Source organism: Heterocephalus glaber, unplaced genomic scaffold (genome assembly GCF_053883595.1).
Source record: "Heterocephalus glaber isolate CG9 unplaced genomic scaffold, H.glaber_assembly_v1.0 deba00001550, whole genome shotgun sequence".
NCBI lineage: Eukaryota > Metazoa > Chordata > Mammalia > Rodentia > Bathyergidae > Heterocephalus > Heterocephalus glaber.
Genome location: NW_028258343.1, coordinates 21173216 through 21200394, shown reverse-complemented (window position 1 = coordinate 21200394; position 27179 = coordinate 21173216). Strand labels below are relative to the sequence as shown.

The window sequence follows — 27179 nt, the reverse complement described above, 5'->3', positions numbered from 1 at the left end:
GCTGCCCGCCCCCCGCTCCCCTCCCCTCCGCCCGCCCCCCGCTCACCGCCCCCCTACGGGCCGGGCGGGCGCCGAGTCCTTGCGCAGCGCCCTCGCACCTGCGCCTGGCTGCTCTGCACCCGCGGTCTCCGGCTCGGGCTCCGTGCGCCCCGGGCCGCGGTGACGTCGCCGCGCGGTGGGAGCGGAGCCGCGGGGCGCAGGGGCGCAGGGGCCGCCACCAAGAGGCGCCGCTGCGGGACCCCCGCCCCGCCGCGGGCCCTGCCCTGCTGGCCCGCCGGTCCGAGCCGGAGCCGGGCCAGAGCGGGAGCCCGGGCCGGGCGGAGCTGCGGTGCCGAGCGACCCTCCAGTGCCTCCCGCGCGCCCCGCTTGCCCCAGCCCCGGCTCCTTCCGGCCCCTCCCCTCCGCGGCGCCCGTGAGGACCGAGGCCGGGTGGGCGCCCACGCCCGAGGCCACCGGGCCGGCGCCGCGGTGCAGCCCGGGAGCGCGGCGGGCGCCTCCCTCGCGTGGCGGGGTCCGGGCAGTGCCGCCCGCGGAGACGCCTGAGGAGCGGCCCCTGCGGGCGAGCGCGGCGCGCGTAGCTTCCTCTCGCGCTGCCTCCCGCAGACCGCAGCTCCGAGGCGCCGGCCGCAGCCGCCTCGGTGTCGCCGGTCCCGGGCCCGGCAGGAGCCGCCGGCCGGGCTGAGGGGAGCTTGGGGCCGCCCCGGTGACCCGCGGAAGCGCGAGGAGGACCGGGAGGCGCCGGGGCTCAGGGTCCTCGGAGCGCGAAGGGCGTGGGCGGCGGGGAGGCGAGCTGGGGCCCCATCCGAAGCGCTGGGAAAGCAGGCGCCACAGGGTCCTCGATTGCACGCGAGCGCGAGCGGAGCATTTCCTGTGAAGGAGAGGAAGCCGGCGGAGGCCAGGCCAGGCCAGGTTTGCTGCGGGACGGCGGGCGGGCCGCGGCTGGAGGAAGCAAGGCGCGGCGGCGGAGCGGAACAATGACTCACTTACAAGCTGGCCTCTCGCCCGAGACCCTGGAGAAAGCCCGGCTGGAACTGAACGAGAACCCGGACACACTGCACCAGGACATCCAGGAGGTGAGGGACATGGTCATCACCAGGCCGGACATCGGCTTTCTGCGCACGGACGACGCGTTCATCCTACGCTTTCTGCGGGCCAGGAAGTTTCACCACTTTGAGGCCTTCCGCCTCCTGGCCCAGTACTTCGAGTACCGGCAGCAGAACCTGGACATGTTCAAGAGCTTCAAGGCCACCGACCCCGGCATCAAGCAGGCGCTGAAGGACGGCTTCCCGGGGGGGCTGGCCAACCTGGACCACTACGGCAGGAAGATTCTGGTCCTTTTCGCTGCCAACTGGGACCAGAGCAGGTAAGTGCTCAGCCCGAACCCACCCACCACCTTTGTGTTCACCCATTCCCTGGAGCTCACCCTGGGCAGCTCTGATGGTCTTACCTGGCTGGGGGCAAAGAGAAGCTGGGGTTCAGTAGTGAGTCCTCGGCAGCACCCCGACAAGCACCCTGACGGGAGGAGAGGGCGCAGCTTTCATCTTTGCTCTTGAAACTCTTCCTTCACTGATACCCGGTTTCCATCGCATCTCTCAGTGCTTCCTGAACCATGGTATTATGCCGAGATGTAAATTGCTTAGCTTCTCAATAAAGCTTCCAAATTCTCATCTAATAAGTTTTCTGGTCTGGGGAAATGAATGCAGTAGGGAATGGAGACAACTTTTCTTTCTTCCGTTCAGATTCTTACACTAGACTCCTCCTCCTCTTGGTTTAGAACCGATTTTCTGTCTCCTGAGAAAACCCCCCCGGGGGGGGGTGTTCAAACACAAGCAGGTAGTTTTGTTGTGTGGAACTTTTGTGCTTGGTGACATCTCGATAAAGGCGTAGTGTGATGTGTGTCACTTCAATGAAAAGGAAGAGCCATCCCCTCTGTCACAGAGCATGCCTAGCGACACTGAAATAAAGGCGGACTGGTGAGCTTGTTGTACACCTGTCACCAGTGTGAGGAGTGTGTTTCCTGCCTGCTGTGTTGCTTCATCTTGAGGAAGTTGGAAAGGCTCGGATGTACCAGCAGGTAGGCTCTTTCAGCTCTTTCAGCTGCTGTTTAGTAGAGGGGAAGTCACATTCTCTCTTCATCTACATTGTTATAGAAAAACCTAGACCTGACTCTTCTGACTCTTCAATCAGAATCCTTTTCTCAGGCTGAAAGATACAAGAAATTATAGAGAGCTCCTGGGTAAGATAGCTTCAATTAAATCCAAAGTTAAACGCATATCATGGGACCTAAAAATATTACCAGAGCGAAGAATAACAAAAAACTGTTTCTTAAAACATTGGTATATTTTTAGTTCTGTGAATGATAACTGTGGATGCAGCTGGCTAGTTTTCTGCAGCAATTGCAGACGACTTTTACAGTTACTGAGAGATTTTACAGATCTTTCATTGTTTCTAGGTAGGGCTCTGAGTTTCTTGGGATGTTAGAATCCAAATTAACATTCTTAAATATTTCCCCCTGTAACTGACCACTTTCCCCTATAATTATAAGTTGAAAGCTCTTCTGATTTTTTTAGGTAAGCATGAAAACAAACCACTACCTGAAAAATCATAAAGCCTTCAAAAAACTTAGAGAATTAACCATTAGAAGGGAATGGAGTTTCCTTACTTTGGGTGGTGACAGGGACCTTACACTGCTTTTAATCAGGTACCAAACTTCAAAGAACTCTCCTTAACCACATTGTTTTTTTTAAAAAAGATTTTTAAATCTGAGACATACATTATCCAATTATACAAAATAATGATTGTGCATTAAAATTGAAAACATTTATTTGACGAAGAACCTAATCCTCCTATTTTAGTTATTAGATTGGAGCATTTATTTATTTGAACATAGTGATATGAAAACTGTGGAGATGATATATTTATATATGTCTTGAATTCTATCAGACATATCACGAGAGCAAGATTTTTTTTTTTGAGAGACATTTGGAGAGACTATTTCATTTCTTTCTATAAATGAAGCAACATTCACACTGATTTACAAACCTAATTGAGATGAAAGTTGCTTACAGTTCTCATGTATGTGGGAAGGTAGTTATCCTGGATATACAATAGAAAATGTACTTTAGTTTTCCATGCATTCATATAAACACGTTATTAATAATCGATCCCTCTGCATCATAATGGTAACAGATTTATTAATTGGTATGTGATGTTATTCTTATTAAAACTACACAATTATGAATACAAAAATATTGTACATTTAAAATTAAAAATAACCTGGGACCTATAGAAAAATTCTATCAGAACCTGTAGTCTAATAACTGAATTGTTTCTATGGTTGCAACAGAACAAGTATAAGCAAGAGTTTATAGTACTTCAAGGTGAAAAAAGAATACAAGTATTGTATAGCTTGTCCAAATTTTAGTTTTTTAAAATCCTGTATTCTTAAAAAGAAGTTTCTCCACCTCCCTACCTACCTTCATCCCAAATGGGACATACACCAAATGACAGGGACCAGTGAACGTGTAGTTCTGCCGAGAGATGTGCATAAGCCATGTCTTGATTTCTGTCCTGAAACCAGAAGGACATCTGCTTCTCCATACAGGGCTGCTGTTCTCACCCTGAATCCCATTCTTCTACCGGAAGTCTGACTTGACTCCAGCGGAAGTCTCTGCCGCCTTCGCTTTCCGTTACTGGCCACCTGTGCTCTGCTGTTCCCGTGCAGTGTCTCTTTCTCCCTCCTCATCCTCCTCTGAGCCCGGTCGGGTTCTCGTTCACCTTCTTGCCCTCTTCCTGCCAGGCCCAAACCCCCTGGGTCTCCAGAAAACTGCAGAATTCTGACCACAGTCCTTGAGTCGAACAACTTCCTGGTTTGAAATGCAGTGTTGTTTTCAGGAGACAACAGGTGAGAAGTGTAAGCGATTGCACCGAGAAATTCTAGAAATGAAGTAAGAGAAAACGCTCCGCCCCCCACCCCCCCGTATTTGGGGGAAAAAGTTATTTCCAACTTTCTAAGTACAAAGGAGAAACAAGATTTTATGAATTTTGAAAACCATTGCAGAGTTAGAAAGGGTTTGCAGGGTGCGCTGCGTCAGGAGGATCCACGGCTCCGTTGGTCCCGTGCTTCGTGGCTTCTAAGTGATAGTGTCCGCTTAGACCTGGCGGAAATCTCCATGTGGCCAGCAGACTTCATCACCTGAGAGGGAGGATACTGCACCATGAAGCTGGAGGGAAAGGGAAGTTTATTAAAGTCTGGAAGGAAAGGAGAGGGCCGTCAGGGCATGAGAACAGGTATTTGAGAAGTTGATATTGGCCCATAGTCATTGGAAGTATTCCTGGGTGAACCAGTGTCACCCGGAACGTGAGGGTGATAGGCAGACTGAGCGTTGCTCTGTAAGTTGTCAGCAGCTAGTGGCATTTTACTTTTATCGAACTCATTAAACTTAGGAACTAATTTTCTGTACTTAAGTACAGCGAACAACATTTACCTGGAATACTGTTAGTGGTCATTGGAAAACAGTTAAGTGTAATGAGCATTAAAAGGATTCCTAATACAGCAGCATTGAGCGAGCCACTGACCATTTCGTGCTGTCTTTGGGGCGTCATAGTGGATGTGGATCATCATTTACAGCGTTGAAGCTCTGGAAAGGGCAGGAAACTGAGGGTCCCACATGGCTGTGATCCTCTGGCTTATCCTGGAATTGGTCTAAAAAACCCACTTTGTCTGTTCTGATTGTGTAGCTTTTTCATGAAAAGGAAAATGTATTTTAGTCTTCAGTTTGGATTTTGACCATGTTTCCCTTTACTAAAATAGTGTGGCCAATGTTTGAAATGAAAGAAGATTGTGATAAGAATAGCTTCTTTTTAGAAAATAGCCAGAGCATATACAGATTTGCTTTAAGGCCAGCTACAAAGGTGTCATTCTCTGCAAATGCAGTGAAATACATAAAATAAAATAAATGATTCAAACAGTCAAGGGCAATTAACCATATAGTTAGCAAGAAACACTCATAGTCATCTTCGAAAAATAAGAAAAAAAGCTTTTTGGCTTGATTTTTAAAAGACTTATTCTTGCAGTTTATTAAAGTATCAAAGTATTTCTCAACTAAAAATCGTTGTGATATATAGTGGTGGAAGGAGTCTTTATATAAAAACTGAAAGCATCACTGTGCTGTGTGTTATGGGTGGATTTTGACTATGTCAAGTCTAGAAATGGCAGGTGAGCAGTCTGGGATTTTTGTCCCAGCAGAGTTTCCATAGTACAGGGAGAATTTTAACAAATACTCTGGAAATTGCAGCTGATGCCAAACTCTATTGATACAGACCATGGAAAAATGGGGAAGGCTAAAGAAGAGTTGTCCTGAGAAACGTTAAGGGGGTACTGTGACACGCCTCTGAACATACAAGATAGTCTCTAAAAACTGGGGCAATTAGGTAGCAATTAGTGAAATAATCCTGAAATAGTAGCAGAAACCAGAGACCTGACCTCCAGTAGGACTTTATTAGCTTTGGCCTGAACCAGGCTATTTCCATTTGTAAATATGGAACTTCATGCAAGGCTGAAGGGAAGCAAATATTTGCGGTTGCCAGAGTGCCTTGATAGGATGCCTCAAAAGATGTGTTTAAAGATATTTTAAGACAAGAGTGGACAGTCAGTACCTTTGCAGGTTATCCTTAGCCAAGTAATATGTTTTATCCATTTTGAGAAAAGATTGAACTCTTTTAATATATATATATCACTGCTATAATGAGCAAGTTTATGAGGAAAAGGATGCCCCTGTATGTTGGTTGCCTATGACATCCAATAACAAACTGGGCAACTAATATTTAATTCAAATTGAATTTTTAAAAAGCTGACTTTAGTTAAGTATTAGCTGTGTACCTAGAAATTTAGCAGGTACTGGAGCAAATAAAGACACATAATGTATACATTATAGTATACAACCTCTCTGGGAAGAAAAAACATGAATATCTAAGGAACTGACTACCAGAGAGCTCACAGACTTGGCACGAAAACACTATTGACAGTACTGAAATTCTGGGGATGGGAAACATGAGCTATGTACGTGGTTCATAGAGAGAGAACATCTCCTTTGTGGATAGCATAACTTCATTTTTTTATTGTTCCATTTCATTTATTCATTCATTCATTCCGAAACACTCCCCCTGTGACCACACAACTAGGGAGAGAATGAGCCACTTCCTCTCACGCATAGACAGGTACCAACCTAGATCGAGGGAAAGAGAGTTGAATATAATTATATCAAAAATTGAGCTCTGATAATTAAAAAAAATCCATCTATGATTTCAAAAATCTTGATTAAACGTGAGAATAAAGATCATTAAGGACAAAAGTTTAAGGTGGGAGAATTCATTTCCTGAAGGCAAAGACTGCTCACTTGATTAGAGTATTTGTTTCGGGAAAGTTCACTCCCTGATGTGCTTGTGTTTTTCCAGCACAGTTCTATTTTATTTTATTTTATTTTATGTTATGTTATGTTATGTTATGTTCTTGGTAGCAGTAGGTGCACAATTTACATCCCCCCCCCCCAATTTATCTGCAGAAGTTTCATTTCTCCTTGTTCTCGCTCATATTCCCACAGCAGTAGGAAGCAGCGCCTTGCAGGCAGCTGATCCTCTAACTCAAGGCTGGGAGCTGGGTGGTGAGACTTCAGAGCGGATGCTCCCTCAGGTCTGTAGACTCCGCTCTCCCGTCCTGACTCCTGTGAGTGTTGTAGTGCTCTTCCTTCCACGGGGCCTGCTGTGGCCAGGGTCTGAGGCATTGGCGCAGTGCCGGGGTGCCATGCACGTAGACTTCTGGTCTCCCGCCTTCCGATGCACGGACTCTGTCACCGAGCCGTGGAGGCATACCCGCTGTGCCCCTGCCCTGGGTGTGAGCACCACTGGGAGTGGAAAGGACACTTTTAAGGAGGTAGGGGAGAGACTTGGCTTCTAGCTAGACTTTGCGCTTTCTGCCTGAGGTGATTTTGGGTAAAGCGTTTAAATTCTGGGAATCTGTGTCTTTCTTTCGGAAAAAAAAAACAAGGGACAAAACCAGCTCAGAGACCTTAGCAAGTATTTTGAGATTAAGATGATGCGTTTAAAATTGTATTGGAGATCTTAACCGATTACACAGAAAGAGGTGTTATTATTCTTACCACTGAGCTGTATAAACACCTAGATAGGTCCATGGGCTTTAGAGCTAAAGATACCCTGAGGCATTACTCAAGAGGATTCTTCTCCTTTGTCTCTACCCCAAGCCCTGTCCAGCAGAAAGTGTTTCTGACGTTAGAAAATCTGGTTTAATGAAAACCCAGGGGCCAGGGCAGCCTTAATGAAGAATTTAATAACATCTGATTGATTTCCTGATAAGGGAAATTGCCGGCTGGCTGTGTTGCTTGCTGCTCAGCGTGATGCATGCCAGGGTGCAGTTTCTCCTGTCCGGCCCACAGGGTGGAAGACAGAAGGGTGTGACCCCAGCGTGATTTAAATTGATCTTTGCACCACTGTGAGCTGTGGTCCGGGAGGAAAGGCTGGAGCTCCAGCGGGAAGTGCAGGCCTGGAAGCCACCAAACAATTGCATGGCCAGAGGCAGGAGAGGAAGCTCCCTGATTTTGCTGAATGTTTTGTGAATTTTTTTTGGAATTTTCTTCGTGCAATTGGCTTCTTTTATAAAGCGAAGCAAGGGGCCTCCTGGCTGCAGATAGGGTGCTTCTGCTTTGCCCTGCTGTGTGACAGTGCTCTGGTGCTCTCTCTGGTCCAGGGAAGGGTTTTGCATGGCCTTTCGGGTGGAGTGGGAAGCCCTCAGTGAGTGACAGTGTAAGTAGAAGATGTGCCAAATTGTGGCACACTGATTGATGCTCTTTGTAGGAGGAAAAGGCAGAGCAGTCTGTACCCTTAAGAGATAGTTTGCTTTTAGCATGTGCTCTTGTGCACTCCGAGTGTGCAGGGTGCACTATTGGGCGCCGAGGACTGAATGTGGTATTAAAGAGCAAAACCCAGTTTTTGAGCTAAGCGTGCAGGTCTGCATAGGACACACACTGACCTACGTGTATCAGAGCTGGAGAGGGCACCACTAGATGCGGGCAGTCTCATGTGGCACTTTGTTGGGGGGTGGATAGGACAAGCTCTCCGTGTGCCTAGGTGTGCAAAGGAAGAGGTATGATTATTCAGGGAGTGGTGGGATTTTGAAAGCCATAGAGAAGGAGAGTTGTATGCAAGTTGTAGGACAATCAATCTCATGCTAGGGGCTAGGCAAGTTTTAGGAAGAGAAAGAGGAGAGAAAGAAAGAAAGAAGTACCATGGTACAGGCAGTGAAGCTGAGACTAGTGGAAAGGAAGAGTTGGATGTGAAGACATAAATATATAAAAGGAATGTGAGAGTTGAGCTTGGTAAATAAATATAAAGGGAGAAGGAAGAGGAAGACTCAGGAATGGTTCTTCACCCTTTGTCTGTGCGGGCAGTCCTAGAGCGGGAAGGGGCTGGGGAGGTACTGGCATGAGTTACCCTAATACGGAGTTCTTCAGGTGAGAAGGGGTCAACAGGGCTGATGTTTCCACCACAGCTGCAAAGAGGAGGATGCCGCTTACGAGCAACACTGACCCTGGTCCTACGGCTGGGGCAGACATGCTGGCCAGGGGAGGAGGACCTGACTCAGGAACACTGAGGCACGGATGGAGAGTGGGATGGCAAAGTCTGGGTCTATCTGGGCCACTGAGAGAAGGGGCGGAGCACAGATGAGAGATGGAGCGAGCCTAGAACAGTGGCCATCTCGGAGCCACACCAAAGAGTTTCAGCCCCAGTGATTACAGCGAAGGCGTCCATTGATCCTCTTACATGCCAGAGCCTACTAAACGGTTTCTTATTCTCACATCAGTTCTGTGAAGTTAAGACTACACAGTTTAAAAGTACAGAAAACAAGTGTAGAATATGCAGTGGTAGAAAAAGAAAATTTCTAATTGTAGCAATCACAGATGTGAACGTTGGAAGTATTTTCTGCATGGTAGGCACTGGGTGAAGTATTTTGCATTCTGTTCTGCAAGGCAGCTGTTGGCATCTGCATTTTACAAAGAGGAAATGGAGGCTTCACAAGGTTTAGTAACTTCTTCAAGGTACTAGGTCAAATGGAGATTAGAAAAATAGCCAAGAGTCCCATTTATTTTTATTTGGTATACCTGTGAGTTTTATATTAAAAAGACTTTGGTAAATGTAAATAAAAGTGCCCCAGATTGTTAATTCATGAACATATATCCGACTCTGCAAAGCAGCCTGGTTTTAAAACTGAAAAACGCCAGGAGGGATCAGATGTTTTCTTCCTGATTACATAGTGAATAAATAGGTGTAATCGGGTGGCAAAGTCTTTTCCATGTGTTTTTTAATAGCAGCTTTGATTTCTTTCCAAGAGCAGTGGTCTGTAGCAGTCTCATGTCAGCTGCAAGATTTCCTGTTGGTGTCATGATTTCTTCTTACTACATGTGGTGCCTCATTCTCTCCGCGAATTCAAGTTTTAGCAGCTGCTATTTTGGGAAGCACAATCAGCGTGGAGAGCCGCAGTGGTGTGCTGGTTTTTATCTCAGGCTCTCTTCCGACAGCTAAGGGGAGAACGTACCGGTGGAGCTGGTGCAGTTTGGGTATCAGTCCCACACTGGGACATGTGAAATAGTTCACTGTAGTGTAAACTATAAGTTAAATGGATTTAAAAGAGGAGAATGATGAGAACATGCCCGAAGAGACAAATTCATAGATGCTGCATGTCTTCAGAGGATATTTTCCAGGCCTTGGCAAGAGCCGATATAATAATGCTCTTCTGACAAACAGCCTGCGGAGCTGCTAATGGCAATAATGCACCATGTTTGACAACACAGGACCCGCTTAGTCCAGAGTGATGCTGCCCTGCCTCTTTGGTGCTGTTCGCTAGGATGCTTTTTGTGTTTCTTTTCTCACACGCATAAATTGGTATGATTTATATAAAGATCATTGAGTTCTCTTCTTCAGGAAGGTATTAAATTTTAAAAAATCATTAGATTTACTCTTGAAAACTGCAAAACTGCTTTCTTTCCTTGCTGATCCTAGAACTTGCCTTATTTTGCTTGCTTTGGAATAGTGGGCTGTGTAGAATTTTTTCTCTTGATTTTGACAGTGTTGGGGAACCGTAGTTCAAGGATATTCCTTAAAACAAATTGTCTCTTGTTTTCAGCCCTTACTGCCATGTGATTGATTTGCACTTCATACAAATGTATCATCCTTTTAAAGCTGGTTTCAGATTTAAATTTCATTTTATGGTATTTTGATATTAGTGCTATTTGATCTTCTCATAGATAACATAAGAATAAATCATCCTCACAACAAGGGAACATTCTGAGTTGGAATTTTCTGATTTTTAATTATTTTTACCATGATGTTATTGTCAGTTTCAGATGGTACAGTGGTTTTAATGAAGTCTTCTGATTTTATCCAGAAATATAGGCTTCCTGCTTCAGCTTCCCTTTGTAGGTTTATGGGCTTCAGGTCCTATTGCTGTGTTAGGACGTTACGTTTACAATGAATGTAGGCCAACCGTGAGGTGGCATTAGTGATATTAGCCATGAATTTTTCACAGATTTAATGCCAAAAAATAATAAAGCTCCACAAAAAAGTTTTATATATTCAGGAATGTTTTTGGATGCCAAATCCGTAGCCCTACAAAAGCCTATACGGTATTCAGATGATTAAAAACCTCTTGATGTTTGCCTTTTATGATAGTGATAATGTATCCTAAAGATCATCATTAACTTTTTAAGTGAAACATTCTTCAGTTCTAATTATACCCTGCCTAGTGCACCACACTTAGGACTATTATTACAACAAAAATTATGCCACGTGTGTATTTCCACGAACATCTACTGAACACTTGGTGTGTACCTAGAATGGTGCTCATGCATTCCCTAGAATATCTTTTTGGCTCTGTGAGCCTACCCCAACTTCCGCCAGTGAGGAGGAGTGACAGAGGTATAGCTCACTGCCCCGTTCGGATGAGGGATGAAGCTCAGAGTTCTAAATTGGAGGGCCAGGGCAGGGACTCCGTCCTGAAGCCTCCTGTCCCCAGCGCTGGGTTAATGCCAGACTCCTCAAGGAGGTTCTGTACCAGATTCTGATTTTACCCATGGGAGAGTGAGGCCAAGGTCCTCAGAAGGTGAGAAATCACCCGAAGTTCCACTGTTAAGTTTTCTTTCCTTTTTGAACCACTACAGTGTTTCCATTTGCCTCTCAACGGTCTGTTTTTTATTTAAAAATTATTTACTTGATGTTGCATCTTAACAAAAAGTACATCATTCTCTCCCAGCAAATATCACAACTACATATTAGTCCTTGAAATTTAAATTTTATCAGCTTTTTGAAGCTCTCAATTTATTTACTTTTTTTGTTAAGTATAGTATATTTTTGTGCTATTTAAATTCTTTTTTACAAGTTTTTTTTTATTAGTACACATTTGCTGTGAATGATGATTGCATTCCTTGTGGGGAGTTGGCCCATGTCCATTCTTTCTTCATCAATCCGTCTCTCTCCCCTCTTCCTCCATCTTGATGCCCTTCCCATCCGAGGAAGATCTGCCTCCCTATTTCTTACTATCTTTTATTTTGGCCTTCTATGTATTTATACTTTGGATTTCCCATATAGAGAAACCATATGATATTTAAGCTTGTATGTCTGATTTATTTCCTTTAACACTCTGGTCTCAAGGTACGTCCATTTTCCTACAGATGACTCACGTTTTCCTAGTTTAAGGCAGGGCAGGACTGCATTGTGTATAAATGCCACATTTTCCTTATAGATTCATCCGTTGATGGACATGTTGGCCACTTCCAAGATTTAGCTATTTTGAGTTGTGCTGCTATAAACATCTGTATGCATGGATCACTGTAATATGATGTTTTCAACTCTTTTAGGAAGATATCTAGAATAGGACTGGCTAGATTGAATGGAGTTTCTAGTTTTAGTTTTAGAGGAATCTCCATAGTGGTTGTTCTGGTTTACACTCCCACCAACAGTGCAGAAGGGCTCCTTTTCCCCCTTAGCCTCACCAGCACTTGTTATGATCTGATTTCTTGATTATGACCATTTTTCTGGTGTAAGATGGAATCTCAGTGTTGTTTTAATTTGCATTTCTCTAATGGCCAGTGATGTTGAACATTTCTTCATGAACTTATGTAGCATTTCTACATGTACTTCACGTATTTCTTCTGCGAAGTGTCTGTTCATTTGTCATTTTTGATTGGGTCTTTTATTTTGGGAGTGTCTAATATTTTTTGAGTTCTTCATATATTCTAGATATTAGTCTTCTATATTAGGTATAGGAATCAGTATGGAGATTCCTCAGAAAACTAAAACTAGAAACTCCGGTCAACCTAGCTAGTCCCACTCTAGGTATCTTCCTAAAAGAGTTAAAGACATCATATCCCAGGGATCCATCCATACCCACGTTTATAGCAGCACAACACGCGATAGCTAAATCTTGAATGCACCCAAATGAGGATTTTTACACAGTGCAGTACTACTCTGCCATAAACTAGGAAAACTGGACTCAATGGCAGGAAAACAGATGCACCTTGAGCTAGGAGGAATAGCTGGCAGAATTTGTTTCCCATTGCGAAGGTTCTCTCTTCACTCTGCACACTCACTGTCTCGGGGTGAGCCCGACACTTCCACTAACCGGAAGTGATCTCCACTCCTAACCCAGGCTCTCCCCATCCCACTTCATCCTTGAGGTCTGGATCTCTTTGTAATTTTTCCTGGATGTCTCCACCTGAAAGTTTTAAGACAAAAAACTTAAATTATGGGCTGTACGGAAGTTGAAATTGTTAACATCCTCCATCAGTTTGTTGATTTCTTTCAAAGTGCGGGTGTTTCCTAAAGACCCTGTCTTAGAATAACTGTCTGATATTCTCTCAGCTCTGACTGTATTATGCCCCCTCGCCTTGATCATGGGGCCTGGATGCTTTTGATTCCAGAATTTTCAGTGTTGAGTTCTCTCCTGAGTTTAAACTCTATTTTTAAAGTATTTACTTGATTTATCTTTCAGAGTGTAGTACATGTTTCTCAGATACAACAGGTTGTATTCAAAGTTCTGCATTTCCACTCGTCGCCAAAAGATTTTTGGAGTAATGTATAATTGACTTGGATGAAAGATTTTACATTTCCTCAGGCTCGGAAGCTAGACTCTTGTGTGTCATTCTTTACTCTTTCCTTGATTTCAGGGCCCACATCTAATCAAATATCAACTTTTAATGAGTTTACTTCTACAATGCCTGTCTTGTGTTTGTTTTTCTGCTATCTTTCTGGAGCCAGTATCTTAATCTACAGCTGGTGTCCTTGCCTCCAGTCTTGTGCCATTTCATAGGGACTGCTGGGCTGCCTGGGATTCTAGGATGTGTCAGGAACTGTGCAAGACAGGAAAGACTGAAGGTCCCCTGGTTTGGATGGCTGGCATTATCACAGAGAGGCCGATTGGCACTCTGCTCAGCCCGCCCCCACCCTTTGCACCCTCTCAGCTCTTCTCTTATCTCCCTGATACAAACTCAGCGGAGGAGGTCATTGAAGTCTGCTGTCACCTTTCTCCACAGCTGTCCCTTAGTGCTCTTGTTCACTGATGAGACTTTCAAACCTCATTCTCAAGTTTTCAAACACATTTGGCCCTGGGTGTGCTTGGAATGTAGGCTCCACTCTCAGCCCTAAAAGCTGCAGATGCTCAGGGCTCTGTGTAAAGTGGCTTGGAATTTGCATGTAACGTGTGTACTCCCGCTGTGCACTGTAACTCATCTCTCCTTAAATGATCTGATTACTTACACCTAGTACAGTTAAATGGTGTATAAATACTCTTTATATGTTACTACTTAGACAAGAAAAAAGTCTGTGTATGCTCAAAGCAGATCATGCTACATCCTAGTATGTCCCCGAGTGATACAAAGAAAACTTCTTAAAAGAAGCTTTTTAGATAAAATAGTTCCCTTAAGATTTCTGAGGCATTTTAAAGGGGATCTTTAGTGTGCTAAAAATCTTTCTAGGGTCTCCACACAAGTGACGGCCAGGTTTAATGTAGTGCTTTTCTTTTGCTGCAGGTACACGCTGGTGGATATCTTGCGTGCCATCTTGCTTTCTTTAGAAGCCATGATCGAAGATCCTGAGCTTCAAGTCAATGGGTTTGTTTTGATCATAGACTGGAGCAACTTCACTTTCAAGCAAGCCTCCAAACTCACACCCAGCATGCTGCGCTTGGCCATCGAAGGCCTGCAGGTAAGGATGTGCCGGCCACCGCTCCTCTGTCTTCCAGGTTTGGCTGTCTTTGTTTAGTGAGTTGGAATACAAAATGCCTCATGGAATAACAAAAGCAGCACATATGTAGCTTTTGAGCATAAACATTAAAACACTAACCGAACAGACGATTGTACAGAAAAGCTGAAGAATGTTAGCCTTTTAATAGGTGAGAGTTTCTGGTAGTTGGCAGAAGCCCTGTCTATATTTAAACATAAATATAGAGGATGAACTGAGATTTTCCTTAATAATCAGAATGTGTAACATTCTGGGTTTGAATTTTTAGCTATTTAGGTTTTTCTTTTTCTGTTTTTATTAGTTCATTGCATAGATATTTGTTTTGATATTCTGTTTAACTTAGTGATAACATTCATGTTATCTGAGGTTAATCAAGATTTTTTTTGGTCTCTAAGTAACAAAAAAAATCAGTGCTTTGAATTATTTCTTAAATTTAATTGGATTTCTTTGGTGGGAGGGGGTGCCACATGGACCTTGTACAGTAATGGTGCATCATGCAGGGACTGATATTTAACTGGTTGGGAATTATAACATGCAAAATGAATCGTTATTTAGTGTGATGTCATAATCCTGCTATTGTCTAGTTCTTTGAACTTTTAGGATGTCCTTGTGCTGTCTCTCTACTATGTGCTGCTTTGTGTGTAATATTTATGGAATTTATTTTAAGCTTCTGCAAACATTTGCAAGTTCAACTGGGTGACGTTATTTATCCTCTGTTTCAACACATATTCCAGAAATTTGCAAGTTAATAGCTAAGTTTTTGACTTTTATCACTCAGAATATCTTTTATTTTAAAATCATGGATTTGACATTTTTTATGTTAAATAATCTGGGAGGATCCAAATCTTTTCCACCCCATGGGAGTTTCTGACCGTGACTCCAGGAACCTCATTGAAGACCGCTGACCCCCTGGCCACGGGCCATCTGGGTCCTTGGCCGGACGTCCCAGCCCCTTTGAGTTCACAGCTTGAGCCCTGCCTCTGGGCTAGGGAGAACACTGACCGCTGTCCTGTCGGTTTCTCCTGACTCCGCTCCCTTGCTCCTGTCTCATCTCAGACAGCACCTTTCTACTGTTTTAACACCACAGATGTCCTTATAAGGCATGAGAGAGGACGCAGGATGAAGCATGCTGAGGGATGTGTACATTGTACGGAACCAGACCTATTCTGCCCCATTACCAGCAGTCTGGGAAGAAAATTGGTTACCCTAAACTGTGTTACTTAGCACAGAGTGGCAGACTGGCCTTTGGTCCTAATTTAACCCATGTCTTCCCTGGGAATTAGAGGCTGGGTAGGCCTTCAGCTCTCGGAAGGGCTGGAGGTGATACTAATTAAAGAAAAATTCAAAACTCTGGAAGTACAGCCTCAGTGTTTTGGTGTTTTCTGTCTTGAATGTTTTATGGCCGCACTGCATAATTGACGATGGCACTGTAGAGAACAGATTGATAACTCAGTGTTATTGTGAGCTTCCTTCTTAGCCGGGGCCACTGGCAGAGCTTATCTAAGTGCTCAGTATGAGGATACAGGAGTTGTGTTGAGATCAAACCTTTGTGCTTGTGTCTAGAGAGGGAAACCATCCACCTCCTTGCATGGACCTGCACGGCCACACATAACTGGCTCCACCCTGGTGCCCACAAGAAGCTCAGTCTGCTTCTTTCTCCCAGAACTCGGAATGAAACAGTGATGGTTCTGAACCCTAAGAGAGGAGGATTGCTCAACACGTTCTGTTGTGACATCCGTGCGTGGTGTCATATTTATTCTCATCTGAAAACATGTTCTGACTTTTCAATGAGGTCCCTGCTTTACTTTGCATTTACTGTATGAAAAATAGTATTGAACATTGCTGAATGCTTCACTGAGGATAATAATAAATAGTTTTTCAAGGTGGACATAAGACTGAAAAACATTTGAAGACAATTGCACAATTTTAGGTTGCCAAATATAACAACCACCATCACCAAAACCACCAGCATCATAATAGTAAATATTTTCCGGTTAACTCAGTGATGGAAATTAAGAAATGAAGAAGTGAGACTCATTTTAATAACTTGGTGATAATTTGTGTCATGACATAATTCTATTGCAATGTTACTTTTATTTAGACCAATGTAAAAAATATTCTAGGGCATGGAAGCAAGAATATAAAAGTAGACCAGATAGTTTAAAGACGTGTTTACAAATGGGTTTTACTGTTCAGAAGGGACCCTGTCCCTTCCTCTGGAGATGGCTGAATATCCTGTTCTGCTCATCACTAGCCTCCTTCACCTCGAGCAAAGCGCGTCTGCAGCGGCCTGGCTAGAGATAGCCCCTGACACCTGTGTGAGACACGGGGACCTGAGGGTGACCCCTGCCCTGCTCGCCCTCAGCGGAGACAGCAAGGAAGGACCGGCATAGACCGCCCATGGCCGACAGTGTGTGGGGCCAACCCTGCTGCGTGCTGGGGACGCATTTCTCAGCTTGTTCGAGTCTCCGTTATTCATCCACACCCATTTCCTTAGAAATGACACACCTGGACCTCACAGGAGAGAGGTCGGTGATTAAAACGGAAGTAGATCAGCTCACTTTCCAGGGGGCGTATTCCCCTAGATGTGCTCCTTTTCTCAAAATCCAGGGACTGCCTTCTTGGAGTGACTTATTGCTGATTGACTTTGGGGATCCGAGTAATATTGGATATTTGCAGCTCAGACTGCAGATACTCAGACTGCAGTTTTTCCTGTGACTTCTCTGATGAAATGGCATCTAGATATTTTCACATTGGATGCCCAAGAAAATATGTTTTGATGTTGAAAGCAAAAAAGAGATTGTTTTACCTGGTAAAATTTGATGTTTGTTTCTTTTGGGAGAAACTCCTGGCACTGCTGGAAAGGTGGTTGTGAAGATATCCTTGACTTTGAAGGTTCTAGGCAAAAGCTGCCCAAGTGGACAGGGACAGGGAGAGTATTTCAGCAAGGGGGCGTTGGGAAAAATACTCAGGACAGGCCAAGAACTTGAGGAGGTTGGAAGTATGTAAAGACCTGCTTTGGGATGGCTACTAGGGGAATGATAGGGAAATGACTCGAGGTGAGCCTGAGAGGTATGCTGAGAGCCCGTGTACGGGAAGGAAGACTGCATGCTGTGTGCTTTGGCCTGTCTGTTGGGCGTAGCAGGTTTGGGACAGGAAAGTGTCCTGATTCCGTTCTGCTTTGGAGGGGTCTTTTGGGTGGAAGCATGGGGTTGGATGGAAGGAAAGAGAAGTTGAGTCTAGAGAATTCCCAGTGTATCCTGGAGATAATCACATATTAATGCCATTTTATACGACAGGGAAATGAAAATCCAGAATTTAATAGGCTGAGGCAGATTTTCTCAGCGGACAGTAAGGCTTGAGCCCAGGTTATTGGATTCCAATATCTTCCTTGAATCTTGATATTTCTGCTGATTCTCAGCCCTGTCCTTAAGAATAAGTGGTAGGCTCAGCTGAAAGTAATGCCCCAATTCAGCCCTAAATGCTCACATTTTAATAGAGGTGAAATTTCCTTACTGGGAGAGAGAGCTGCACTTCTCTGTAAAACAGTTACAGGTTGCTGCCTCTGGCCTCGTACTTCATTAACATGAAGGCACAGGACCGTTGTCTTTCTGGGTGAGCAGCCTCCTCCTGCAACTGCCACACTCCCAGGTCTCCGGGATAAGCAAGGGGCCAGGGGAAAGGCATGCTGCAGGATGCTGAGAAGGTTTTCTATAAACACGACCACAAACCGTTAAGCTATTTGTAAGTTGACTTCAGGGCAATTCTATACACTTTCTCTGTGCAGAATCTCCAAATGCTTTACAACTATGAAAGGCATCAACCATTGTTTCCAATGTGATGTAGTTTCTCGAGGTAAGAGCCTGTACGTATTTTTCTGGGAAGAAAGTATTCAGGCTTCATTGGAGAGAGAAAAAGCAAAAAATTGTTTTGCTGTTTGCAAGGAGTTAATTGATTAGGGTTGTCATAGAAACCGGAAGTATTTCTTAGAAAATCAATATAAGGTTAAGCGAATGTGGCTTGTGGACTGCCAGATATCTGACTGGGAAGCCAATTAAAACATGGAATGTTCTGAACTACCTGGGACAGCTCAGACTCTGAATTTACAGTGAAATGATATACTTTTAATATTTTTACTTTCTGTTGCTGTTTTTTTCCTTGTGAAATATCTTGAGAACTTCTTTTGTAACGAAAACCTCAAACTACTTTATGAATCTAGAATTTCCCAACTTGTAAATTTGTTAAAATTTATCTCAATCCTCCCTGTGTTGTCTGCCGCCCTTCAGATGTGCTCGGTGTCGGTGTCGTCTCTCTCCTGCTGTCCAGCTGTCTCTCTGCTGCAGCCTTCACCATTTCACAGGAATCCCAACCACAGGACAGAGAGTTGGCGGGGCGTGGCTTGCTTTCTGGCCAAGGGCTTGGCTGTCGCCAGGCACTGAATAGCTCTTAGAATTGCGACATAGAACTCAGGTGTGGGACCACTGTCAAGGGCCTAACGCAGTGCCAGATGGCCCAGGAGCCCTCGAAAGTGACTGTCAGCACATCACTGGCGCTTTCAGGGCACGGGAGGGCCCAGCGTGGCAGCAGCCCCCAGGCTGCGCGCTCTGAGAACTCTTGCCCTTCATGCGGAAGGCAGGAAGCGCTGCTGGGCAGACTCTGGCTCCGAGTCCTCTGAAACCCTGTTCTGCACAGGGAGCCAGAAACAGGGGACCTGCTCGTGGCTTGGAACACCCCTGTTCCAGCACGTGAGGAGCCCCACGAACCTCAGTCTCAGCTCAGATTATTCAGTCTTCCAAATCCTACTTGTGTTGTGGGGCACTTCGAAATGGCACGGCTGTGTGCATGTTTCAGGAAGAGTAGAAAAGGAGCCTGGGTGAGATGGTGATTAAATTAGGAATTCATACTGAAACAGAAGGAGCCTGTTCTTTACAGCGGTGCTCTTTGAAAGGGCTGTTAACCTGCCCGTAGTTTTCAGGCTGAGAGTGCTGTGGGCAGTGGCGGAAACCTGTGGCTTACAAGCTGCCTCTCGAACTGAAGGCAGCCTCAATGGTGGGGAGTCGGAACAATGGCGATCTTTGAAAATGAACACACAGACTTGTGATGTGCCTGCATTCAGACAGCCGGGAGGGGACGCGTTTATTATTCACATTTTGTATGCACAGGCAGAACCACATTGAGAATCAGTGACAAGGGCAGTGTGTTTAAAAAAAAAGCGACCTTTTGCTCATCACATGCTTAACTGTCCGAGCTAAGTGTGCTTCCCTTCAGTTGTGACTTAACCTAAAACCAAATGAATGAAAACCCCGAAGTTACTTTATTCATGGTGTAAGAATATGTTTGGGCTGAGAGTGTCAGTCCTCAGAGGTAAAATGCCCTGTCTTTCTTAAAAGCTGATAGTAGATAAGTAAAAGATACACTCAGTGCTCAGTTTAGCTGGCAGGTTAGGGATCGTGTTGCCTGCCTGCCTCCCTCCCTGCTTCTTTTCTGCCCTCCTTCCTTCCTTCTTGTCTTCCTTTCTCAGGGTCTCCCTAGGTCGCTCATTGGCCCAAGGTGGGCTTTAAATACTGGTTCTCCTCCCTCAGTGCCCCCAGAGTGCTGGGATTGCATTCCTGCACCGGCATGGCCAGCGGGATCATGGAACCTTTAATAACGGACTTGTCGTATTCTGTACATAGGCACATATGTGTATGAATACATAATCACTCCATTTATTTCTTGCGATAGTATTCATTTCTTTTGACTAGCAGCTGACTTTTAAAGTGTCTAGCTTTAGGGAGTAGGTGTTACATTTGAAAAATGAAGAGATGGGTGCTCCAAAGTTAACACATTTTCCAAATAAAATAGTGTTCGCAATTGTCAATAAAGTTTAATACTTTTACCCTCTCAACTGCTGACAAAAATGACTATTATATGGCTTGAAATAGCCACATAATTGAAGCCACAAAAGGGAAAGAAGTAAATAACACTTTTTTTTGGTCTAAGCCATTGAGATGATGATAAATGGGGAGGAAGTAATGATTGACAATGGAATACTGAGGGACCCATGGGAGCTCCTCCACATTTCATTTCGCTGGCTGTGTTCAGACACGTCCTGAGCTAGAGAACAGGGAGGAGGAGCCAGTGAGCTCTCCCTTGCTCCTTGCAAGAGCAAGGTGAATGCACCTTTGAGCCTCCCCTGGTCAGTGTCTTCAAATCCAAGCTACAAATGTGAACATCCATTGTACTTTTTAAAGATTAGCTTAGGACCCAGGTGGCATCAAGTTTAACTCTAGGTACTAATAACATCCGAGGAGGCTTATCTCGCACATCCCTAGGCTTCCCTTTTATCAGGATTATCTTTTGAATATTTAATTAAAATCTTGGAAAGATCAGTTAAATATGTTAGTGTCCTGTTCCTACATTTTAAAATTCTGGGACCTGAGTTTCGGAAGCAAGCGATTCTGTTGTCTCACCCTTGCATTACACATTCTCTTCTGAATTTTCTTTATCTTTCTGCGTAACTATTTTGAGGAGCGCTTTTTAGTGGCTTGGGTTTCCTTTTTCTTCTGCAATTGGAGAAGCCTTAATAAACTCGTAAGAAGAACGGCGCCTTGGAGTGTTCCCTGAGATACCATTTGGTGCACAATTAAGTGTTTCTGTGCCCTCAAGTGAACTGCACTTTGAGAGCCCACAATCAATCGGATATTAATGTGGGTAAATATGAAATGGGGACTTAATGCAGCGATAGCCGCTGAAACACAAACGGAAATGTGCGCAAGGATATATCTCATAGGAAGGTTGGTGGATGTTTTGACCAGCAGATGGCGCTGCTCCTGCTGATGTGTGGCCCGTACTCTCCTCGCTGTGGCCCTGCCTGTCCTCACTTTGGTCAGTTCCACAAGTAATAGAGCCCTAGGGCCAGACCTAGTGATGCCATTGCTGTCTGCAGCCTTTGTCCAGACTGCACACAAACCTCCTGCCCGTGCAGGAGAAGCCAGACGAGGGAGTGCTGGGGTCCTGGGAAGAAGGGGACTGCGGACACCCTGAGCCCTCTCACAGTGCTGTTCCCTTAAAAGGACTTTGATGGCTCTTCACTCGGTTCTTTAACGGGTGTTTGCTTAGGTTCTGTGAAAGGAAGAGGCGATAATTGGCTGGTGTTGCAAGGGACTTTCGTTCTCGCTTCTAGGACACAGCAATAAATACATCTTTTCTGCGGTTCATTCTGTGCCTTGGCTGCTATTTCTGTACCTGACTAGTTCTGCCTAAGTGAGGGGCTGTATCTCTGGACAGGTGTGGTTCAGTGGATTCAGCCTTCACAAATTACTCTGACTCTCAAATGCCTTAAATTTAAAAAGAAAAATAAATCATTCTTTTAATTCTGAAGACTCTTCTCAGAATGAAAGAGAGAGAGAGAATCAGGATTATTTACAGATAGTGCACTTGAGATACGGGAAAGCTTGGTAAAAGAGTTCTAGTTCAAATGTGAAAATCTGAGAAACAGAAGAGATTACGTGTAAATTATAGTTTGAGTCCGAGTTTGAAGGAAGAAAAACACCCATGTCCCAACTGAAAGATAATCCTGAGAGATAGAAAAAATTATCTTTTATTCTGTTTTTTGCTCTAGTCAGTATTCAGTGGATTGGGTTGGGGTAGGCAATGTTTTATTCATTCCATGAAGGCAACTGATAATCTTTTCCAGGAAGAGACTTGACACCTAGAATAATGTTTAAACAAATACCTGGGCATTCTTGGTCCAGTCAAGTTGATGCATGAACTCTCATGACTGTTGTAGCGATGCTGCAGTTGCTTTAGAAGTAATCTGAATTTGGAGGTTAATTTTCATTGAAGGACAGCAGGGATTGTTTTCAGTAAAGTGTCCTGGGGTAGACTAACTAATGGTCAGCTCACGTGGGCATGCCCAGCTGAACTGAGCCAGCGCGGTCCTGGGAAGACCCACCAAAGACTGTTGCCAATGGCAACAAAGGAGAACAGGAAGGAAAGGTTGTATGCTGCTGATTTCCCAGGAGAAGCTTGCCCTGGCTGGTTTTCCTGATAGAACTCAGCTGTTCTCCTGGTCACAGCAGCTCAGGTCCTCATGTCCTCTGGGATGGCTGGTGTTCTCTTCCAGGGAGCTCTAGTCTTTGCCTTAAGCATTGCTCCTTGGCTCCAGGGCAGATCCCGCAGCCTGGTGCCACAGATCCTTCACCCACGGTGCAGACTTTCCGGCTTCCACCACTGGCCCTCGGGCCTTCCCGGTGCAGATCCTCCATACGGACTTGCAGGAGACATTGCTGTGGGCTCCAGGCCTTGAGCTGGACTTGTGTGGGACACTGCCATGGGATCCAGGCCCTCAGGTGGATTCTTCAGGTCCCTAGCTTGGACAGATCTCTTCCACTCCTTTGCACTAGACTTTTTGGGTGAATATTATAAAATAATCTTATAAATTATGTGTCCTGTATTAAATCTGTTCCCTTGCAAACCCTGACTACAACATGGCCTAACTTGAGACACTCCCAGACTAGACTATTAGCTTCTAAAATGCTGTCACATATCACTAACAGGAATGTATTCTGAGAAAGAAGTCATTAGGTGATTTTGTTGTAGTGTGCACATTAGTGTGTACCTATACAAAGTCAAAGTGTTGCACAAACGATTGAGCAAAATGTCATTGCACAATATGTCTTATTACATGGACTTAGAGAACGGAATCAACTCCAAGTTTGAGAATGTTGTGTCTATAGGATTTCATATTGCCAGTATTTATCAAATGCTTAAACACCAGTTGGTGCTGTACTTAGCATTTAGCCATACAGTGAAAATATGCAGACAACCAATAACAAATGCTGGTGGGGGTACGGGGGAAAAAGGAACCCTTCTCCACTACTAGTGGGAGTGTAGACTGGTGCAACCACTGTGAAAATCAGTGTGGAGATTTCTCAAAAAACCAGGATTAGAGGTCCCATTTGACCCAGCTATTCCCTGGGTATCTTCCCAAAAGAACTAAAAGCAACATACCATAGCGATATGTGCGCACCCATGTTTATAGCAGCACAGTCTGTAATAATTAAATCTTGGAAACAGCCCAAATGCCCATGAATTGGAGACTGGATAAAAAAGACTTTGTAAAAATATTAATTTTATTGGTATATTTTAGGTATTCAATATAATGACATTCTTCATTGGAGATGTGTATCTTTACATAATATATTTGATCTTATTTTTCCCCTTCCCCTGCCCTCCCTTCAACCCCTCCATCCCTCCCTATTCACAAAGACTTTGTTTCCATTTTTTCATTTTCCCATTTTAATTCCATTCCCTTCTTTCCTTTCCCCTACCCCTCCCACTTCCCCTTCCCCTATGCCCCTTTTCTTCCTATTTCACATTATCTATTATACATTTTGATACTTTTTTACACTTTCAGTTTCTCACACCAGAGAAATTATTCAGTATTTACACATGTGTGTCCTATTTATTTCACTTAAGAGTATGGCCTCAGTGTGCATCCACTTAACTATAAATGTCTCCAATTTCTCATTCTTTATGGATGAGTAGTACTCCATTTTATTAAAAAAAAAAACACCACATCTTCTTTATCCAGACTCCAGGTGATGGGCACTTGGGCTGTTTCCAAGCTTTAACTATTACAAATTGTGCCACTATGAACATGGGTGCATGTATATCACTGTGGTATGAGTCTTTTAATTCTTTGGGGAAGATCCCCAGCAGGGGAATAGCTGGGTCAAATGGGACTTCCAGTTCTCATTCTTTGAGGTATCTCCATACTGATTTCCACAGTGGTTGCACCAGTCTACACTCCCACCAACAGTGAAGAAGGGTTCCTTTTTCCCCACAGTCCCACCAGCATTTGTTATTGGTTGATTTCTTGATAGCAGCCATTCATTCTAGGGTGAGGTGGAATCTCAGTGTTGTTTTCATTTGCAGCTCTTGAATGACCAGTGATGTTGAACATTTTTTCATGTGTATTTGCTATTTCTACTTCTTTGTCTGAGAAATGTCTGTTCATTTCGGATGCCCATTTTTGGATTGGATCTTTAAATTTGGAAAGGCTGATTTTTAAAAATTCTTTATATATTTAGATAGTAGACCTTTGTCTGAAGAACAGCTGGTAAAATTTTTTTCCCACATTGTAGGTTGTCTCTTAGCTCTGTTGGTGGTTTCTCTTCCTGTACAGAAGCTTTTTAATAAGATGAGATCCCAGCTGTTGATTCTTTGTGGTAGTTTACGTGTGACTGAGGGTTTGTTCATGAAATCTTTTCCTACATCAATGTCTTCAAGAGTTCTACCTAACCTCTCTTCCAGCAGTTTAGTGTTTCAGTTTTAATATTTAGATCTTTAATCCATCTTGCTTTTAGTTTAGTGCATGGTGAGAGATATAGCTCTAGTTTTAATCTTTGGCAAGTTGAAACCAGTTTTTCCAGCACCATTTATTAAAGAGGCTATCCTTCCTCCAGTGAGGGTGTTTGGCTCCTATGTCAAAGATGAGGTGGCTGAGTGTGTCTGGAGTTGTTTCTGCATCTTCTAATCTGTTCCACTGGTTTTCAGGTATGTTTCTTTCCCAGTACCATGCTGTTTTTATCACAGTAGCTTTGTAGTATAGTTTCAAGTTGGGGACTGTGATACTCCCTGCCATGTCTCTGTTACCTAGAATTGCTTTTGCTATTCTGGGTCTCTTCTTGTTCCGGGTGAATTTTTGGATTGCTTTCTCAAGGTCTGTGAGGTATGCTGCTGGAATTTCAATTGGGATTGCATTGAATCTATATACCAGTTTTGGAAGTATGGCCATATTCACTATATTGGTTCTTTCTACACAGGAGCAAGGGATGTCTTCCCGTTTTCTGATATCTTCTTCGATCTCTTTTTTTCAGAGTGCTGTAGTTTTCAGAGTAGAGGTCTTTGATTTCTTTTGTTAGGTTGATTCCTAGGTATTTCATTTTTGGGGGTGCTATTGTGAAAGGAGTTGTTTTTCCACTTCCTCTCTCAGTGAATCTTTTCTTCCTGTAGAGGAAGGCTAATGATTTTTTTGTGTGTGTTGAGCTTGTATCCAGCTGCTCTACTCAATTTGATTATTAAGTCTAGAGACTTTTGGTGGAGTTCTTGGGGTCTTCTATACAGAGTATCACGTCATCTGCATATAATGTCAATTTAACTTCTTTGTTTCCTATCTTTATTCCTTTTATTTCTTTCTCTTGTGTAATCGCTGTGGCTAATGTTTCCAGAACTATATTGAACAGGAGTGGTGATAGTGGGCATCCTTGTCTTGTTTCTGATTTTAGTCTGAATCATTTCAGTTTTTGACTATTTAGTAGGATATTGGCTGTTGGTTTTTCATAGCTGGCTTTTATCAAGTTGAGATAAAGACCATCTATTCCAATTTTCTGTATGGTTTTTATCATGAATGAGTGTTGGATTTTGTCAAACACTTTTTCTGCATCTATTGAGATGATCATATGGTTTTTGTCCTTGGCTCTGTTAATATAGTGTATTACATTTATTTATTTGTGTGTGTTGAAACATCCCTACATTCCTGGGATGAACCCCACTTGTTGAGGGTGTATGATCTTCTTGATGATCTTTATCATTCTATTTGCCAGTATCTTACTGAGGATTTTTGTGTCTTATGTTCATTAGGGAGATTGGCCTGTCATTCTCTTTTCCAGTTGAGTCTTTCTCTGCTTTGGGGATCAAGGTGATGCTTGCTTCCAGGAATAAATTTGGGAGTATTTCTTCCTTTTCAATTTCATTGATGAGTTTAAACTGTAGTGGCAGTAGTTCTTCTCTGAATGTCTTATAAAATTCAGCAATGAAGCCATCAGGACCCTGGCTTTTCTTAGTTGGTAAGTGTTTAATTACATTTTCAATTTCACTGATTGATACTGGGTTGTTTAGAATTTTTAGCACTTCATTTAACTTTGGTAATTCATATGTATCTAGAAATCTGTCCATTTCTTCTGTGTTTTCCATCTTATTGGTGTATAGGTTCTCAAAGTAGATATTGATGATCCTCTGGATTTATGCTGGGTCTGTTGTAATTTTACCCTTTTCATTTGTAATTGTATGGATTTTGGCCTTTTCTTTCCTTTTTTTGATAAAGTTTGCTAAGGGTTTGTCAATTTTGTTTATTCTTTCCAAGAACCAACTAACTCCTTGCTTCATCGATTTTTTTTTTGTATCATTCTCTTAGTCTCCATTGCATTGATTTCTACTCTGATCTTTATAATTTGCTCCTTTGTGCAAACTTTGGGTGTGTCTTGCTCTTCTTTTTATAGAAGCTTAAGGTTCATTTATTTGAGATTCATTTATTTGTTTATTTGAGCTTGTTCTCTTTTCCTAATATGAGTATTCACTGCTATTAATTTCCCTCTCAAGACTGCTTTCATTGTGTCCCATAAATACCAATATTTTATTTTGGCATTGTCATTTAATTGTAGAAACTGTCTAATTTCTTCTTTAATTTCCTCTGTGACCCATTGGTTGTTCAGGAAAGTGTTGTTCATTTTCCATGTGTTTATGAAGTTCTTGTAGTTTCTTTTGCTATCGTTCTCCAATTTTGTTGCTATAATCTGATAATATACAGAGGATAACTTCACTTACTTTGCATTTACTTAAGCATGTTCTGTGAGCAAGTATATGGTCTATTTTGGAGAACGACCCATGTGCAGCTGAAAAGAATGTGTGTTGGGATTTGTGGGGTGGAACACTGTAAACATCTGTCAAGTCCATTTGTTCAAGAGTTTGAGTTCTAGCATTTCGTTTTTTATTTTTTGCTTAGTTGATCTATCTACTTGTGACAGTAGGGTATTGAGGTCCCTCATTACTGTTGTATTAGTGCTTATTTGATTTTTCATGTCCATTAATATTTGTTTTATAGACGGGCA

The 27179-nt window shown here is 43.5% G+C and overlaps 1 protein-coding gene across 2 annotated transcripts in view; it reads left to right on the top strand.

Moving 5' to 3' along the window:
* Window positions 1-203: 203 nt before the first annotated feature.
* Clvs2 (clavesin 2) overlaps window positions 204-27179 on the top strand; it is a 76586-nt gene continuing 49610 nt past the window's right edge. The window contains exons 1-2 of one of the 2 annotated variants that reach the window (XM_004860142.3): window positions 204-1363; window positions 14094-14268. In XM_004860142.3, the coding sequence (XP_004860199.1) occupies window positions 975-1363; window positions 14094-14268 (564 nt within the window). In that variant the 5' untranslated portion in view covers window positions 204-974. Of the gene's footprint in view, window positions 1364-3374; window positions 3905-14093; window positions 14269-27179 lie in introns of those variants that run through there. The other variant, XM_087190186.1, reaches the window with a different exon arrangement.